The sequence below is a fragment of the Peromyscus californicus genome, unplaced genomic scaffold (assembly GCF_007827085.1).
Source record: "Peromyscus californicus insignis strain IS unplaced genomic scaffold, ASM782708v3 Scaffold_93__1_contigs__length_160689, whole genome shotgun sequence".
NCBI classification, from domain to species: Eukaryota; Metazoa; Chordata; class Mammalia; order Rodentia; family Cricetidae; genus Peromyscus; species Peromyscus californicus.
In genome coordinates, this window is record NW_026294610.1 from 38,098 (window position 1) to 56,324 (window position 18,227).

At 48.2% G+C, this 18,227-nt stretch overlaps 2 protein-coding genes across 4 annotated transcripts; one reads left to right on the top strand and one right to left on the bottom strand.

Moving 5' to 3' along the window:
• Positions 1 to 5: 5 nt before the first annotated feature.
• Positions 6 to 14,322, top strand: LOC128105032 (endogenous retrovirus group K member 13-1 Env polyprotein-like). 3 transcript variants are annotated; one of them, XM_052729845.1, is made up of 4 exons: positions 6 to 170; positions 2,810 to 2,939; positions 3,052 to 6,301; positions 11,166 to 14,322. In XM_052729845.1, the coding sequence occupies exon 4, from the start codon at positions 11,778 to 11,780 to the stop codon at positions 13,344 to 13,346; it is 1,569 nt and encodes a 522-aa protein (XP_052585805.1). In that variant the 5' UTR covers positions 6 to 170; positions 2,810 to 2,939; positions 3,052 to 6,301; positions 11,166 to 11,777; the 3' UTR covers positions 13,347 to 14,322. The 3 variants fall into 3 exon arrangements, with proteins under 3 accessions (XP_052585805.1, XP_052585803.1, XP_052585804.1); XM_052729843.1 differs by lacking the exon at positions 6 to 170 and adding an exon at positions 9,685 to 9,758 and having other exon boundaries at positions 2,826 to 2,939; XM_052729844.1 differs by lacking the exon at positions 6 to 170 and having other exon boundaries at positions 2,826 to 2,939; positions 3,052 to 6,192.
• LOC128105033 (testis-specific serine/threonine-protein kinase 1-like) lies at positions 169 to 1,579 on the bottom strand. The gene has a single exon (XM_052729846.1). It carries the CDS (start codon positions 1,567 to 1,569, stop codon positions 547 to 549), a length of 1,023 nt encoding a protein of 340 aa, XP_052585806.1. The 5' UTR covers positions 1,570 to 1,579; the 3' UTR covers positions 169 to 546.
• Positions 14,323 to 18,227: the final 3,905 nt, after the last annotated feature.

Sequence of the window (18,227 nt, forward strand, 5' to 3'; positions counted from 1 at the left end):
ATGTATCCCCAGCTAGAGCTGTTCTAACACTGCTAGAGACCTCCAGGATTGGCGATTCTCCTCCCCAGTCCCTTGGATGCACATGTAAGGCGCCACCAGACTCTTCTTCCTGAACTTTGGCCTTGCCTTCGAAGACTGCACTGTCTCCTTCAGACGCAGCTGTCCAGGAGGTCAGCTCACCTGCAGGCTTGGGCATTCACATTGTGCTGGGTTCCAGGCCCCTGACCTCCTCCGTTCTCCAGAATCTGAGCTCACTTGAGCTTCTGCCCTCCTCTCACCGTCACTGTCCCCTGAAGAGGCTCCTCGCAGCCCTCACCTGGCACCTGGCATTAGCAAGTGTCCAGAGGCTCCCTTCCAAGGCCTCTCCCATCTCCATTCTCTTCTTGAAAAATAATCAGTGTGTGTGTGCGTGCGTGCGTGCATGCGTGTGTGTGTGTGTGTGTGTGTGCGCGTGCGTGCGTGTGTGTGTGTGTGTGTGTGTGTGTGTGTGTGTGTGTGTGAGGCTCTGCCTCATTCCCTGCTGGCCCCTGGGCTGCAAGAGGCTCACTAGGTATGTGTCTCTGGAGGCTGTTGGGGGTGCCCTTCCTCTGTCTCAGGTTGGGCCTCGGGCCGTGCCTCTTCCCTAGGCTCCAGCTTGGTGGCAGACTTCTTATCGGCACCAGTGGGTTCAGGGGTCCATGGGGGCTCAGTGGCCCGGGAGCTTTCTCCCTCTTCGTTGATGGCTGCAGAGGACAGACCTCGTGCCTTGGGCTGCACCCAGCAGTGGCTGAGGATCTCATCAATGTTCAGCCGCCGGTTGACATCTGGCTGTAACATCCGGTAGATGAGGTCCTTGCACTCACCAGTCAGGTGTTTGGAGCGTGGAAAGTTGACGCGGTGCTCTTTCTGGATGCGTACCATCTTTTTGATGTCGGAGTCGTCATAGGGCATGGAGCCACAGACCATGATGTACAGGATCACACCCAGGCTCCAGATGTCATACACCTTGGGCTGGTAGGGGATGCCCTGCAGAACCTCGGGGGCCGCATAAGCCGCTGACCCACAGAAGGTCTTGCTGAGGACGATGCGCCCACTCCCGTCCCGCAGGCAGCGCTTGGAGAAGCCGAAGTCAGACAGCTTGATGTTGAAGTCCTTGTCAAGCAGAATGTTCTCGCACTTGAGGTCTCGGTGGACAACATCCAGATCATGGCAGTACTTGATGGCCGAGGCAAGCTGATGGAACTTCTTACGAGCATCATCCTCATGCAGGGCTCCTCGGCACTTGATGAACTCGAGGAGGTCGCCCTGGACGCCCAGCTCCATGACTATGTAGACCTTGCCCTCAGAGGTCTCAAAGATCTCGTAGGTCTTAATGATGGAACGGTGGTTGACAGTCGCCAGGATGTCCATCTCCCTAGGGAGGAATTTCTCCAGGAAGTCCGTGGGGGCTTTCTTTCGATTGATAATCTTGACTGCCACGTTGAATTTGAGGCCCTCAGAGTAGGCAGATTTGACTTTTGCATAGGAGCCCTCGCCCAGATTGATTCCTACGATGTAACCCTTCTTCCTTAGGACCGCGGCATCGTCCATGGTGCCAGGAGCGGCCGGTGCCGCCGCCCTCTACATCCCCTCCCGACACGGGCCAGCAGGCATTGTCCTCATTCCCACTGTGGGGAGGCGTCTGGTTGGGCTGGCCTGGACTTGGAGGAGTGGAGCGCTCAGCACTGTCACCAAGTGACCAGCGAATGAAGTCATAAAGCCAGGCTGCTGGGAGTGGGGACTAGGCTGTGGGCAATGGGGCCCCTGCAAGCCAGGAAGGCCTAGAAGGAGCACCCCCTCCCCACCCACTGGAATGAAGCTGGCATTCAGGCCTGTGGTAACCCTCCCTGGCCCTCCTTCTTGCTGTGGCTTCATTGTCACCAGCGAGGCCCAAAGGGAGGTGATCCAGGTCCATTCCCAAGCCTGTTTCCTTATCAGGCCTTGGGAACTGGTCCTGTGTGTTCCTCATTTCACGAGAGCCGATTCCCTGCCCTTTCTTTGGGGTTTGAAGAAAACCTCCTGTGAGCTTGTGACCCTGGAATCAGTGGAAGCTGCCCAGGTCCAGTCAGTCCAGTGGTGGTCCCAGTCTGCTGGATGAGAGCAGTTCCATGTGTGGGGTCAGGAGTTGGCAAGGGTCTTTGGGCAGAGTGGGCAGATGAGCCACAGACCTGGTGAATAGGTGTGTGTGTGTGGATAGGAGGGTAGGTAGTGCTAGGGGATGTACCGAGGGTCCAGGGTAGGCAGGTGTGGAGGATAGATACAAACGTTGGTAAGATAACCAAGCAAGCAACCGCTGAGAATGGCTAAGTCAGGAAAGGAGAGAATGTCATGAGCTTTTCTCTAAATCATGGGCAGGCCTTGTACAACCCAAGTCATTTTTAAGACGGTTGCTGTTAGAGAAGCCAGTTGGCTTTGAGATGCATGTGGAGGCCCAGGGCCTTGGACCAGAGCAGGCCACTGATGGTCTAGGGTGGGGGAATTGGGAACAGCCAGCCTGGGCCTTTCCTGGGAGGAGGGGACTGTGTTGGGCCTGGTGCTGGATGGCTCAGGGATTGATGGCCCTTAGCATTCTCCATAAGGAGCAAGCTTCTGAGTGGAGGGGTGGGGCTCACTGTACCCCCACCTTGGGTTTGTGAGTGGTGAGCAGGGATTGCATGAAGCGCTGCAGCACTGCTCACCATTTGCATGCTGCTCTGTCTTGTATTTTGTGCATTAATGTTTGTTTTGCAAATGGCATCTTGTATAATCTTGGCTACTTTAGAAGTCCTGTGTTCATTTTCACATCTCACAGGAGTCTTACGCTTACAGTGAGCTGCCAAGATGTGACCCAAGGATGCTGTGTTCAGAGGGAAAGCAAGAAGGCCTCTTTCTAGTGGAGGAGGCAGGACAGAAGGCTTCCAAGAGGAAGTGACATAACCCAGGTACAGAGGAGCCCCCAGGGAGACAAGAGGGAAAAGATGATATGGGGAACAAGAATAAACCATAGATGCCACCTTGAAGTCCTGGTCCTAAAGCCCCTGAATGCCCCTACAGATGGCTGAGCCAGACTCTTCTTCCTGAACTTTGGCCTTGCCTTCGAAGACTGCACTGTCTCCTTCAGACGCAGCTGTCCAGGAGGTCAGCTCACCTGCAGGCTTGGGCATTCACATTGTGCTGGGTTCCAGGCCCCTGACCTCCTCCGTTCTCCAGAATCTGAGCTCACCTGAGCTTCTGCCCTCCTCTCACCGTCACTGTCCCCTGAAGAGGCTCCTCGCAGCCCTCACCTGGCACCTGGCATTAGCAAGTGTCCAGAGGCTCCCTTCCAAGGCCTCTCCCATCTCCATTCTCTTCTTTGAAAAATAATCAGTGTGTGTGTGCGTGCGTGCGTGCATGCGTGTGTGTGTGTGTGTGTGTGTGTGTGCGCGTGCGTGCGTGTGTGTGTGTGTGCGCGTGCGCGTGTGTGCGTGTGCACATGTCTGCCTGCGTGTGTGCATGTGAACCACATGTCTGCCTGCTGCTGGTAGAGATCAGAAGAAGGTATTGGAACCCCTGGAACTGGAGTTGTGTGCCACCATGTGGTTACTGGGAACTGGACCCAGATCATCCGGAAGAGCAGCAAGTGCTTTTAAAGGATGAGCTATCTCTACACCCCCCTCCACTCTCTTTTTGATGTTTCTTTTTCATCCTCGAGCTCCAATCCCCACCTCTGTTGCATATATTTCCGTCTCCAGTCCAGGCCCCCCCTGACAACACTTGGAAACCCACAGCCTCCTCACACTTGCCTTGTGTACAGTGAGCCGTTGGCCTTGTTTAAGACACATGAGTTCTTGATCGCCAGTAGCCCTCTGTCCCTCACCTAATCACACCAGGCCCATCCAGTCTCACCTCCAAACGGGTCGGTAAACCCCACTGAAACTGGCTTCTCTGCACTTAAACTTGGTTAACCTGACAAAAACTGCTGGCTCCTTGCGCCATGACCATTGCAGCTTTTTCTAGTTATATTCACCGGAACCACTCAGCCTCCCTTTAATCCAAAACAAAAATAATATTTCTTGCCAGGACCCCAAAGATACTGTGAGCCTGGCTCTGCCCCCCAACCCGCTGTCACATCCATCCTTTTCACTGCACTGTGTAACCAAAGGCCTGCGCTGGAATTTGCCTTGCTCCATCCTGGGCCTTTGCCTGTCTTTTCTCGTTCCATGCCTATCCATTCCTCTTTTGGATACGATCTGCCTGGAAAATGCCACTTGATATATGTCCTGTGTAGAAGTCACGATTCTCTGAGTACAGACTTCTTGCAAGTCACAGGCGTGACTGGCTTGCTCATCATGGCTTGTTCAGCCTGCTTTGTTATAAAACCCAGGACCACCAGCCCCAGGGATGGCACCATCCGTAACGGGCTGGACCCTCCCCCATCAATCACTAATTAAGAAAATGCTTTACAGGTTTGCCTACAACCCAGTCATATGGAGGCATTTTCTCAACTGAGGCTCCCTCCTCTCAGATGACTAGCCTTTGTCAAATTGACATAAATCTATCCAGCACACTGACCGTGAATTGAAAATTTCAAAACCCTGAGCCAAAATAAATCTTTCATCCCAGGGCCACCGAGATGGCTCAGTAGATACAACACATGTTTTCTGTGTAAGTCCAATGACCTGAGTTTAATCCCTGGACCCCACATAAAGGTAGAAGGAAAGGATCAACTCCACAAAGTTGTCCTCTGGCCTCCACACATGTGCAGAGACACAAACACTCCTATACATACATGTCACACACAGGCATATCTGTTAGTCATGGGTACTTCCATGTGGCATCTGTGTGGGGCCCAGAGCCCAGGCTTCCATGTTCCTACAGGCATTCACCCTCAGCTCAATCACTTCCCTGCTCTCTGTGATGAGGTCACAAGTTCAAGTTGCAGAAAACAAGGCAGTATGGCTCCCATTGGTGTCCCACATGTTGCTCTGCCTTCTGAGTCAGTTCAAATGTCCAGGGATGGGGCCAGCCTGCTAAAACCCACTAGAAACCAACCTTTCAGTACAGCAGTCAGCAGCAGGACTGTGGTGCCCCTTCCGTGGTTGTCAACTCCAAGAAGCCTGCCAGCCTCAAATAAGTTCTTGGCCCAAATGACTCACCCAGACAGTAGCATTGCCAAGTCTTGCCTACACCTGGTACCTGTGTGGCAGCTTGTATTACTAGCCTTATAAAGTGCTCACAAAGTACTCTTACATGATCTTGATTCTGGAAATAGGGGAGGTGTGAACTCCAGTTATGGGTGGGAACTGAGGTCCAGGGAGCGTGGTTCACTTGTCCAAAGTCAACCTGATTGGTTGTCAGAACTGGGAAGGTGTCCCAGGCCTCACAGCATCTCCAGGCCAGGCCTGTTTCCACCACACTACCCTTGTTATTGGAGTTGTTAGGGTCAGAGCCTGGGCCCTCCGGGCCCCAATAGGCTGTTAGGCCACCTGTTCTCAACCCACCAGTTCAAGAGATGCCTAACAGTGAAAAGCAGAGAAAAGAGACGTACTCAATGTGGCCGCACTGGGAAAGGAACGGGAAGGGATGATAAGCCCAGATCTGTCTTTGAGGTACGCACCTATGGTTTAGGTTTAATAGAAAACAAGAGGTCTACATAGCTAAGCAGACCTGGTCAAGGTGTGGTCCCATGCACCATTGTTTGAGCTCCAGTCTCTCCTGATTCAGATGATCTGAAAAGTTGTCAGAACTGGGTGAAATCTCTTCCCCCAGCATGACACTCCCAGGGAAATCCCAGTTCCTTGGGATCCATTGTCCCAGTAGTCTAACAGCCAAAGGGTAGGGCCCAAGTGCCTTCATCCCTACCAGGTCAGTTACATCCTCTCTCCCAGTCCTGAGGCCTGGCATATCGCCAAGCTGCCTGATACCATTTCATGCTGTCCCCCCAGAAGATTCACTTTTGGGATGGGGTGACTCCAATGTGAATCACCTTTTCTCCCAGCTAGGGAAGCATGTTTCCTCAAATGAATGTATAAAAAACACTGCTTGATCTGAGTAAAATTGCAGCAGTTCACAGCATACTCTGGTGTCTGTGTCTGTCTGTCATTCGCCGAATCCCACTTATCCTGAGTACCTTCAACCCGTTCTCCCTCGGTCTGGTGTTCCTACTGAGACCCAGTCCGCGGCAGGTGGCGCTTCGAACAGGGACATGAAGGACAGGTAATTTTCTCTCTTCTTTCTCTCTTTTCATAAGTAGGGATCGGCTCCTGTCAGGGTTCTGCAGACCCGCCGGTAAAGGCTCACCGGTTAAGCACAGGTAATCCAGAAGGTAAGCATGGGGCACCACCTCTCAAAGGAGGACAAATTATTTGCATCTGTGATAAGACATATGTTGGCAGAAAAGGGCTTGAAGGTAACACCAGAGGCCTTGGCAGAATTCCTTAAACTCGTGAAGGAATTGTGTCCCTGGCTCACAGAGGATGGCAGCCTGACACTGACGGAATGGAGGAAGGTAGGGAAGGCTATACACAGATATGCAAAAGAAAAGGGAGAAGAAAAATTGCCTGCATGTGCCTACCCCCTCTGGTTACAAATCAGAGAGATCTTATCAAGAACTTCTGACTTAGAAGGACTGGAGGAAGAAATAGCCTCCCTCAAGGGCGATAAGCCGCCTAAGCAGTATGGCACCACTAATAGCAAGAGAACTGTCATTGGGGCTGGAATAGAGGATGATGAGGATGGAGATGATTGGGACTTAGCCGAGGAAATGGCTAAGCAAGATCTGGAGGATGACTGTAGGGATCATCAGCGATACCCTCCTATGACTGCTTTCCCTGTTAAAACAGGGCCTAGGCCTGTGCCTACACCTAGGAAAAGACCACCCATGCCTCCCTTTGGTTTTCGGGGAGCGATGGATGAGGCACGCAGGACGGGGGATACTACCTTCGCCCTGCCGGTTGCAGAAACTTTTGATGGAGAAGAGCCGCAGTGGGAACCGCTACCATTGAAAACGTTAAAAGAATTACAGGCCGCGGTTAAGTCCGTGGGCCCTTCAGCTCCATACACTATACAAGTAGTAGATATGGTTGCTAGCTTATGGTTAACACCTTATGATTGGCATCAAACTGCTAGGGCTGTATTGTCTCCTGGGGATTATATTCTTTGGAGGACTGATTACGAGGATAGATCAAAAGAAACAATAATAACTATGACTAAGAAGAAAGGCACAAAACCAACGATGGATATGTTACTAGGGACAGGTAAATATGCAACGCCTCAGTCTCAGTCTGCTTTGCCTCGTGATGTCTTGGAGGCTATTACTAGCAATGCAGTCGCTGCTTGGCGTCGCATTCCGCCTCCCGGGACAAAGAGCATGGTGTTATCAGGGATTATACAAGGGAATGAAGAAACATATCAAGCCTTTATCTCCAGACTTGAGGAAGCAATACATAGAATGCTTCCCCCTTCAGAGGGGACGGACATGCTTCTGAAACAGTTAGCCTGGGAAAATGCCAATACCCTTTGTAAAGACTTAATTAGGCCCGTCAGGAAGACAGGCTCATTACAGGATTATATAAAAGCATACATGGATGCCTCACCAGCCGTAGTGCAAGGAATGGCCTACGCTGCAGCAATGAAAGGACAACGATTTAGCGCCTATGTTAAGAAAATAAGTAGCGGAGGGGCTGATAGCTCCCCGACCTGTTATAAGTGTGGAAAATCAGGGCACATGCAAAAGGAATGCCCGAATGCTGAGAATAGAGGAGGAAGAGCGCCTCCTGGCATTTGCCCACGATGCAAAAAAGGAAAGCATTGGAGAAATGAATGCAAGTCAAGGTTCACTAAGGAGGGAGTTCCCCTCAAGCCCGACAGTCAGACAAAAAACTAGCTTCGGGGCTTCCCCTTAGCCCCGAGAAAGAAAAGGGGAATGTCCAAAAGGACGTACAGTTAACACCAGGGCTAAACCCTGCTGCGCCAGAATTCACTGTCCATAACCTGCCTAGAGCTACTCCAGAGAGTGCTGGATTAGATATATCATGTCCTCAGGACTTGCTCCTGTCCCTGTGGGATGGGGTAACAGTCATAGATACAAAAATTACAGGAACCCTGCCACCACAAATGGTAGGATTAATTTTGGGGAGAAGCTCTAATACTGCTACCAGCTTTGAAGTACTCCCTGGAGTGCTAGATGCAGATACCTTAGGTACAATAAAGGTGATGATCAGGCCTTTAAAAGAAACCATTCAATTACACAAGGGACAGAGAATCGCACAGGTTGTTCTACTCCCCTACATAAAAATGCCTAATCCTATTATGAAAAGCCATAGGGGGTCAGGACAGTTTGGCTCTTCAGACTCCGTAGAAGGAGTCAACTGGGTACAAGAATTAGGGCAACGACGCTTTAAGACAATCATCCTGGACGGCAGGACCTTCCAAGGACTCTTGGACACAGGTGCTGACAGGACCTGCATAGCAGGAAAGGATTGGCCTTCTTCTTGGCCAACACACAGAACAGGATCCTCCCTTATGGGAATAGGGATGGCTTCCGGAGTAATGCAGAGTTCAAAGCTTTTAAAATGGCAAACAGACAGTAAAGAAGGGTTTATACAACCTTATGTGCTACCCTCTCTACCATTTACCCTATGGGGAAGAGACTTAATGGAGTCACTTGATGTGCATTTAGTAACAGGAAGTTCTGAGCTGGAGCAGCATTTTACATAGGGGCCACTGCAAAGGATCTCTATGCAGACTCTATACAGTGGAAGTCTGATCAGCCTGTATGGGTTAGTCAGTGGCCCCTGACACAAGAAAAAATACAGGCATTAGAACAGCTGGTATCAGAACAATTGGAAAAAGGGCATATAGAAGAATCTAATAGCCCATGGAATACTCCTGTATTTGTCATAAAAAAGAAATCAGGAAAATGGAGACTACTACAAGATTTAAGAGCAGTAAATGCTACAATGGAGGATATGGGGGCCCTACAACCAGGACTCCCATCCCCTGTGGCCATACCAAAGGACTGGCACATTATAGTCATTGATCTACAAGATTGCTTTTTTACAATAAGATTACAGCCTCAGGATCGCCCTAGATTTGCCTTTAGCATACCCTCAGTTAATTTTAAGAGACCCTATAGACGATTTCATTGGAATGTATTACCCCAAGGAATGAAGAACAGTCCTTCATTATGTCAAAAATTTGTGGATATGGCCCTTTTACCAATAAGAAAAACTTTTCCCTCTGCATATATTATTCATTATATGGATGATATATTATTGGCTCATAAAAATAAAGATACAACAGAAAAAATTCTCAAAGAGACAATTAGTAGTCTAACAGCTTATGGCCTTGTCGTGGCTCCAGAAAAAATTCAGAAAAATAGGCCACTTAGTTATCTGGGACAATGGATAGGGGATAATTATATAACAACCCAAAAGGCATCTATCAGAGTAGATAAATTAAAGACCCTCAATGATTTTCAAAAATTGTTGGGAAATATAAATTGGGTAAGAAAATATTTAAATGTCACAACAGGTCAATTAAGCCCCCTGTATCAAATATTACATGGAGAAGCTCACCCAAGGTCAATAAGACACTTAACTCCTGAAGCCTTGCAGGCTTTAAGACATATAGAGCAGGCTTTGGAAAGAGCTAAAGTACATCAAGTAGACTATTTGATTCCATGGTATTTAATTGTTTTTGCCACAGATTATACTCCAACAGCTTGCCTATGGCAGGGAGGTGTATTGGAGTGGCTACACCTACCACACACACATAAGAAGGTACTTATATCTTATCCCTCTCTTTGTGCACAACTTATATATAAGGGCAGAATTAGGTCTAGAGAATTGTTTGGCAAGGAACCGGCCTTTGTAATTATACCCTATAATAAAGAACAATTAGAGCTCTTATTACAAGAATCAGGAGATTGGTGTCTCTCCTTAATGGGATACCTAGGACAAATCGCCTTTCATTACCCCAAAGACCCTCTTATTGAATTCATAAAAGAAGTTCCTCTTATATTTCCAAAGATATGTGTTTCTCAACCCCTAACAGAGGGTATTGTGGTTTTTACAGATGGGTCAGCAAATGGGAGGTCTGTGGTATACTCGGAAGGGGAGGAACCTTTAATAGAAGTTGTACCGCAGATAACAGCCCAGCAAGCAGAAATACGTGCAGTTCTGCTTGCACTTAGACATTTTCCCCAGACCCTTAACCTTTATACAGACTCAAAGTATGTAGTTAATTTATTTCCTGCCATAGAAACAGCGAGTTTAACAGGTTCTTCTACTATTAAGCCTCTGCTTAAGGAACTGCAGGCTCTGTTATGGCAAAGAACAGAGAAACTTTTCATAGGACATATTCGGGGTCATACAGGGTTACCAGGACCCCTGAGCCATGGTAATCACATGGCTGACTTATTAACTAGAATTAATCTCCTTACAGTACAGGAGGCACAAGAAAGTCATGCTCTGCATCATCAGAATGCTAATGCATTAAAACAAGCTTTTCAGATAACTAGAGAACAAGCTAGACATATAGTTAAGGAGTGTGCTCATTGCCCTCCGCAAAATCAGAGTTTAAAAATGGGAGTCAATCCTAGGGGATTGAAGCCTCTTGCATTATGGCAGATGGACGTAACCCATATTCCTTCCTTTGGGAAGATGAAGTATGTTCATGTAACAGTGGATACATTCTCTCATTTTATCCACGCGTCTGCCAGATCAGGAGAAGCAGTAAAGGATGTGATTCAGCATCTGGTACAATGTTTCATGATCATGGGGAAACCCATGCATATCAAAACTGATAATGGACCTGCCTACACTTCAAAATCTTTTGAGGTATTTTTAGCACAATGGGGGATTAGTCACACGACAGGAATTCCCTATAACCCACAAGGACAGGCCATCATAGAAAGAACTCATCAGACACTAAAATTACAAGTAGAAAGATTACAGAATGCTAACTCATATATGTCCCCTCATCATGTTTTAAGTCATTCTCTCTTTGTATTAAACCATTTGAACATGAACTCAAATAATAATTCCTCTGCTCTTAAGCATTGGGCAGTAAAAGAGACGGCATCATCATTGCCACAAGTACTATGGAGAGACTTGCTTTCGGGATCCTGGAAAGGACCCGACCCTCTGATAACTTTGGGGCGAGGGTATGCTTGTATCTTTCCACAGGATGCGGAATCGCCCATATGGATTCCAGACAGACTCATCAGGCCAGCGCCGCAGAAAACTGCAAAAGCGAAAGGAAAAGTTAGCGACGGCCCGGCTCACTCAGGAGATGAAGAAGCTGACCCTGAAGCCACAGAAGCTTCCGACATGGACCCAGCTAAAACATCTGGCGACGGAAGCAAAAGCACTTGCCTCGCAACAATGTTCTAACCCTCCTTTAGAAATGCTATTTGTAGCCATGTTGTCCTTGATTGCTGTTGGGCCTCTACGGCCTCTACCAGTCCTTCTACCTATTGGGCTTATGTGCCTCGTCCTCCCCTCTTACATGTAGTGGGGTGGTTGGATGATGAGACTTATAAGGTATTGAGCAATCAGACGGAGATCATCGGGGGTTTCCAAGATTCAGACGAAAGGGCAAGTGCTTCCTCATTTATAAACTTTGCAGGAAGCTCAGATTCATTACCAATTTGCTTCGCCCTGGAAGGAGTAGCTCCTCCCGGGTGTCTCTCCACCAGCTACAGAACCTTTTTAACTGCTGCCCCCAGCTCTACCGGTAAGAAAGGAGATCCTAGATGGATCTGGGAGACTCAACTGCTTACTCTGGCACTTCCCACTATGAATGAAACTTTTCAGTCTGTCAATTTTATGCCTCTTGATTCCTGTATTACTAAGTATCGGGATAAGAATCAATGTTGGGATGATGGTGTTACCGCCTTTCCTACTTGGTTGCGTTGTGGGTTTCCTCACGCAGCCTCCTCCTACAATCCTTTACTGTCTAAATTGCTTATTTGGGATTTTTCCGCCTCTTCTGGAGAAAAGAAGTATGAAGATTATATCTCAAAGAATAAAGATAAGTTCCATAATTATACATTTGTGGGTCATGGAGAGAAAATCACTAGGTGGTTTTCACCTGGGTATGTTGAGCCAGTGTGGGTCGCTAGAACCCCCTCCGGAAACATGAGAAAACATCCAGACTTGTTTCGGCTTGTTGCCGCTTCAGGCCCAGTGTCTCAAAAAAGACCCAAAGAAACTACTCCATCTCCCATTGCAGTTAGAGCATGTATTTCCTATCCTTTTGCTCTGCTACTAGGCTCTGCTGCCCGTGTAAATATCTCTGCTCTTGGGTCTAACTCATATCATGTAACTTGCTTTAGATGCATTATCACTAATTGTATTTCACCAAGGGAAAGACAAAAAATGCAGATTATGATGATTGTGAAAAGACCACCTTTTATAATGATGCCCGTGCAATTACATAACATGACTTGGTATGATAATTCAGCTTTACAGGTACTTAGACAGCTTCATGAATTAATAAGGCCAAAAAGATTTGTTGCAGCATTAATATTAGGGATAACAGCATTAATATCTATTATTACTACTTTTGCCATTGCCACCACCGCCCTGGTTCAAGAGATTCATACAGCTCAATTTGTAAATGATTTAAATAAGAATATTTCCTTTGCATTATCTGAACAAGCAATTATTGACAAGAAATTAGAGGCAAAGATTAATATATTAGAGGAAGTAGTGTTAGCCTTAGGACAAGATGTGGCCAATATTAAGAAACTCATGGAAACTAGATGTCATCAAGAATACAAAGCTATTTGTGTGACTCCACTTCCCTACAATTCCTCTGAGAATTGGGATAAAGTTAAGCATCATTTGTTAGGGGTATGGAAGGATTCTTCCATTACTCATGATTTAGAGGTTACTCAAAAGGACATATCGGCCATGAGCCAAGCTCATATACAAGCTGGCTCATTGAATGTCTTAGCACAAGGATTACAAGAAGACCTTAAGGCCATGAATCCCTTAGATTGGATTCAATATTTTATTTTCATAGGCATTCTTGCCTTAATTGTAGTTTGTGTTATTGTGATTTTCCCTTGTCTTTTCAGGACAATAACCAGATCTCTGGGCAGTGTACGTGAGGACCTGTATGCCTTCTGCCTTAAAAACAAAAAAGGGGGAACTGCCACGCCCACGACGGTGTCGCCGCGCGTGACAAATGCCTTGGATGAGGTGGTTACGTGGGAAAGGGGGGCTCGCGGCCCTCGGGTCTATGCCCCCGGCGACCCCTTATCAATCTGCCCGAATCATGGTGCCAGGCTACACGGAACCACGCAAAATCTGCTTACAGAAGCTGGCTGGCACTCTGCCTTTTTCTCTTTGCAGCTGTGACTATTGCTGTTTCCTTGTGTATTGATTTCAGGGAGTTAGCTCTCAATGTTCCTGATGTGCCCCATAAAGAGAATAATGATTCCTCAAAAGTGGCCTCAATACCCCCCCTATAATTCAAGCTTTTAGGCAAACAGTTAAAGAGGGTCCTAGAAGTTTGGGGGAATTTATGAATGACTTAGAACAAAAAGAACTTATGACTCAGAGGGACAAAGAGTCTAGCGAGGAGAGATGAAAGTAAAAGTCCAGGAACTCATAAGCAATCCATACGCGCAGCCAACAGCAGCTGTAAGGAAGCAGTTACAGGAACTAACCAGTCCTACAAGAATTATCAAGGGACAAATAGAGTTTCTCATCAAGGGTCGGTGGTGGCAACCCCCTAACTTTGATCCTAGATATAATAATTATTTGGAGCCATTGCCCTTTACGGGAGCTTATGATAAACATGGGAACCAATGGGTGAATCATAATAGTATGAAAACAGAATGGCATAAGTTACAGTTCATGGAAAGAATAGCTAGGTCCCAACCCCCCTGGTGCCTTCTCACCTGCAAGCAAAGGTTAAATATTTTCACACAAATGAAACCGTGGTTAGAACGATGGGGGGAAGGGTTTAATTGTGATACAAAACAAAGGTCTAATAACTACGTAGAAGGAAAAACTTCAGCTAGGGCCGTAATGTTCTCTGTCTGGATGAGGGACCACAAAAGAGGAAATAACACCTGTACTCATGAGATCCGTTAATCATTCTGAGAAAATTGTGTGACCACATTGTTAATTCTATGTCTATCGCCCCACTGGCCGATTGCCATGTTTCCTCAAATGAATGTATAAAAAACACTGCTTGATCTGAGTAAAATTGCAGCAGTTCACAGCATACTCTGGTGTCTGTGTCTGTCTGTCATTCGCCGAATCCCACTTATCCTGAGTACCTTCAACCCGTTCTCCCTCGGTCTGGTGTTCCTACTGAGACCCAGTCCGCGGCAAACTACCATCCAGGAGGAGGGCAAGGCCAGCCTAGGAAGAGTTTCGACAACTGGAATGCATTCTCCAAGACACAGATCAGATCAGTGTGCCCTAGTGGCTTCCATGGGACATCTGGCAGTGTCTAAATACATTTTTGTTCTCATCATTTGGTAAAGGTACTGGCATCTGGGGGTGGTGGAAGAAGAGACACTACTAAATGCCCTGCAATGTATGGGACAGCTGCCAGACAGAGAACTATGTGGTCTGGGAAATCACTGATGCCCAGGAGAAGAAAGGCTAATGTGGAAGATGGATAGTTTGGGTGACAGCGTAGAATGTGAGTTACTAAGGGGCACGGAATGGGGAACAGGATAAAAATGACAGTAGTCACTCAGGCAGATGATGATGAAGGCCTGGAGCATTGATAGGTAGGTTGCACAGCCAATTGCTGAAGCCCAGTGATGGAATGTTTACAGCAGTAAGTGGACTGATGAAGCAGGGTTGCTCGGGTACCGTCACCAGGGAAGCCAGTATCGCAAGAGCTGAATCACGGTGGTGTTCCCATCAAAATGTGGAAGGGTGGCTTCGCTGCATTGGAGACGTCAAGCCATGGTTGTCGTGATCCTAAACAGCTGCTCCTGAACCTACCTCCACGTTCATATTCCTGCCAAAGGAGAGGCAAGAGAAGAGATGCTTAGGGCTTGGTCCTTCTCTTTAAGGAAATGATCTAGAAGCCACACTCGTCAAATCTCACTCATATCCCACTGGCCGGAGCTTAGTCATGTGGCTGCTCCCATCTGCAAAGAGAATGTAATCTTTCACCAAGCACCATGTACAAAGCAAGACTCTCACAGCTGTGGAATGGAGAGTGAATGGCCTTTAGGGGACCATCAATCACTGTGCCATCAGTGATTTAAAAAAAAAGTGTAAAGGTCATCAGTCAGATGGAGGCCTGGGCAACTGAGTGGTTGGCCAGTGTTATTAAGAGAGCTGGATGATGAGGGAAGAGAGAGCTGTGGGGCAAAGCTGAGCCCACTGTGGACTGTCCAGGGGAGTGTAAAACCACATCTGGGCTCGGAGGCAGGCACGGGGGTGGGGCTCTATGAAGTAGACGAGGGGTAGAGTACACAGAAATGGCACCTACTCAGGAGACTACCAGCCCCCAGCTTAAAACACACTCCAGATTAAAGGGCTGGGTGGAAGATGAAGTCTGAGCTTCCTGAAGTATGTGCATGCACGAGTGTGTGTGTGTGTGTGTGTGTGTGTGTGTGTGTGTGTGTGGTGTGTGTGTGTGCGTGTGTGTGTGTGTGTGTGTGCAAGAGAGAGACAGACAGACAGAGATAGACAGACAGACAGAGAAAAACAGAGACAGACAGAGTAGCGTGAGTAGTGGGTGAGCACCTTTCCTGTCCATCCCAGGGAGGTAAGAAAAGGGGTAAGAAGATGGACTTGAAATCCATTCCGCACTTGAGAGGTGGTTGCAAGATCAAAAGTTCAAGGCCAATCTGAGCTACACAGGGAGATCTACCAGAAAGAGAGGAGAGGGAGAAAGAAAGACTAAAGAGAAAAGAAAAGCAGCCCCAGGTCCCCAGTGCTACTGAAACAGAAGATGAGGAGCCTGGAGGGACCAAGGGGCGGCAGTCGAGCTGCTTAGACTGATGACCTGGGCTTGATCCTGGAACCCGTGGAAAGGAGAGAGTTGACTCTGCAGAGTTACCCTCTGCCCTCTACACACACCGTGACATGTGCATGTCTCCATCATACATACATGTGCACAATTGTAATAAATTAAATAAATACAATTAATTTTTATAAAGAGGCTACGGTGAGGGGCAGAAGCAAGGGAGGAGGAGGGAGGAGGGGAGGAGGGAGAAGGCAGAGGGGGGGAAGGGGGAAGGGAGGAGGGAAGGAGGGGGGAAGGAAGGAGGGAAGGAGAAGAGGAGGGAGGAGGCAGAAGGGAGGGGGAGGTGAGAGGAGGGGAGGAGGGGAGGTGGGAGGAGGGAGGAGGGGGAGGGAGGAGGGGGAGGGGGAGGGAGGAGGGTAGGAGGGCAGCAGGAGAGAGAGGAGGAGGGGGAAGGGGAGAGGGAAGGGAGGAGGGAGGAGGGAGGAGGGGATGGAGAAGGATGGAGAAAAAGGTCAGGAACTTGGGGTGTGGTGAAGCTTTTAGCCAGGGCACCTCAGTGTGGGAAGCAGCAGGCAGGAGCAGGAGGCAGGGTCCTTAGGGGAGACTCAGAGCGTGCGTTGTGTGTGTGGTATATGTGTATTATGAGTTTGTGTGTGCATGTGCACATGTGTGTGCATGCACATGGGTTGGGTGATGATGTCGAGCATCTTCATCAATCACTCTTCACCTTATTATTTCTTTTTAAATTTTATTTGTCTGGGCATATACATGGAGGTCAGAGGACAACTCTCAAGAGTCATTTCTCTCTTCCTGCCATTTTTTTTTTTAGAAAAAGTCTTTGTTTTCCTGGGAGCTCCCTGATTGGATAGACTAGCTGGTCAGCAAGCCCCGGGAGTGTTCCCAAGTCACTGTCTCCCCAGCAACCAGAGGGATTACAGGCACAGGACGCTATGCCCTACTACCACAGAGGCGCTGGGGATCCAAACTCAGACTCTTAGCTCAGGCCTCCCTGGAGCCCCCTGATGGTCACATCCAAGACCCGGGTCATTGTCACCATGTGGAGTCTATCATCTGCATGAGAGTTCACTCAGTCCTGGAGGAACACAATGACAAGTGTCTGCCATCAGTGTCATACAGGGTGTTCACAACACACGAGGATTTTTAAGGACAAAGAATTCAATATGTCCCTAGATCGGGTGAGAATGTCTAGTGGAGAGGAAGATGGAGCAAATGGCTGTGAATGTCAACCCAGCCCTCAGTGTGGGTCCAACAGCCTGGGACAGGGTCCCTGTCACAGAGAGCTTCTGATGGCTTTAAATCTAAGCTCTGCAAGTTCTCACCTCCCTCTCTGAGCCTTCTCGTCCCAATGCGTGAAGTCAACGAGCTTCACTAAAACCTGCCTCGACTGATTAACTCAGGCTAGAAGACAAGTAAGAGATGAGATCCACGGTGCCGGATGCCAGCTCAGCAGCTGAGTAGGTGGGAGCGCCCTGAACCTCCTCACCTTCTTCTGTCCCTAAGGATGATGCTCTCAGCAACCAAGAACATAGGTAGCTTGTGAGCAAGCGCCTTTATCATCCCTTGCTTGTACCAAAGGGGTTGAGTTTGGACCACATAAAGTACACCTGCACATCTCTCAACAGCAAGGATGTTTGTGATAAATGCATCGTCAGGGGATTTCATCATGGGTAAACATCAGGGGCTATTTGCACAGAGTTAGAAGGCTGAGTCATGGGAGATATAATCTGAGGGAACCACTGGAATATATGTGGCCCACTGTTGATAGAAACATCGTATGCAGCACGTGGCTGCGTCAGGCACCATGCTCATGTTGGAAGAATGATGCCAGAAATACTGAAAATATATAAAATAATGATAATGGGACAAACAAGCAGACAGTCACCTTCTTAAAATCCTCGGCGACAACTCCCAGACTCATCCCCGTCCATACCCAGTTATTAGTGGTGTTTCTCCAGGGATGAGTTTCCTAAGAGTGCTCGGGTCCCCAGCATGTGCTCCTCATGATGGTGACTGCAGAGTCATGGGTGTTCCAGGAGGCTGTTTGCTCAGAGCCGTGGGTGGAGAGGAGAGTGTCTCACGGTGAGAAAGCAATCCCCAAACAAACAGGCAAAGGCTGAACAGGCAGCTCTCCGAGGAGTATACACAGGTGACCGGTGACGGCACAAAAGAATGCCCAACACCAACACCACTGCGTTACAGAGATGTGAACTAAAGTATAAGGACGGACACACACACACACACACACAAAGAGAGAGCAAGTGTTACCATGAGGA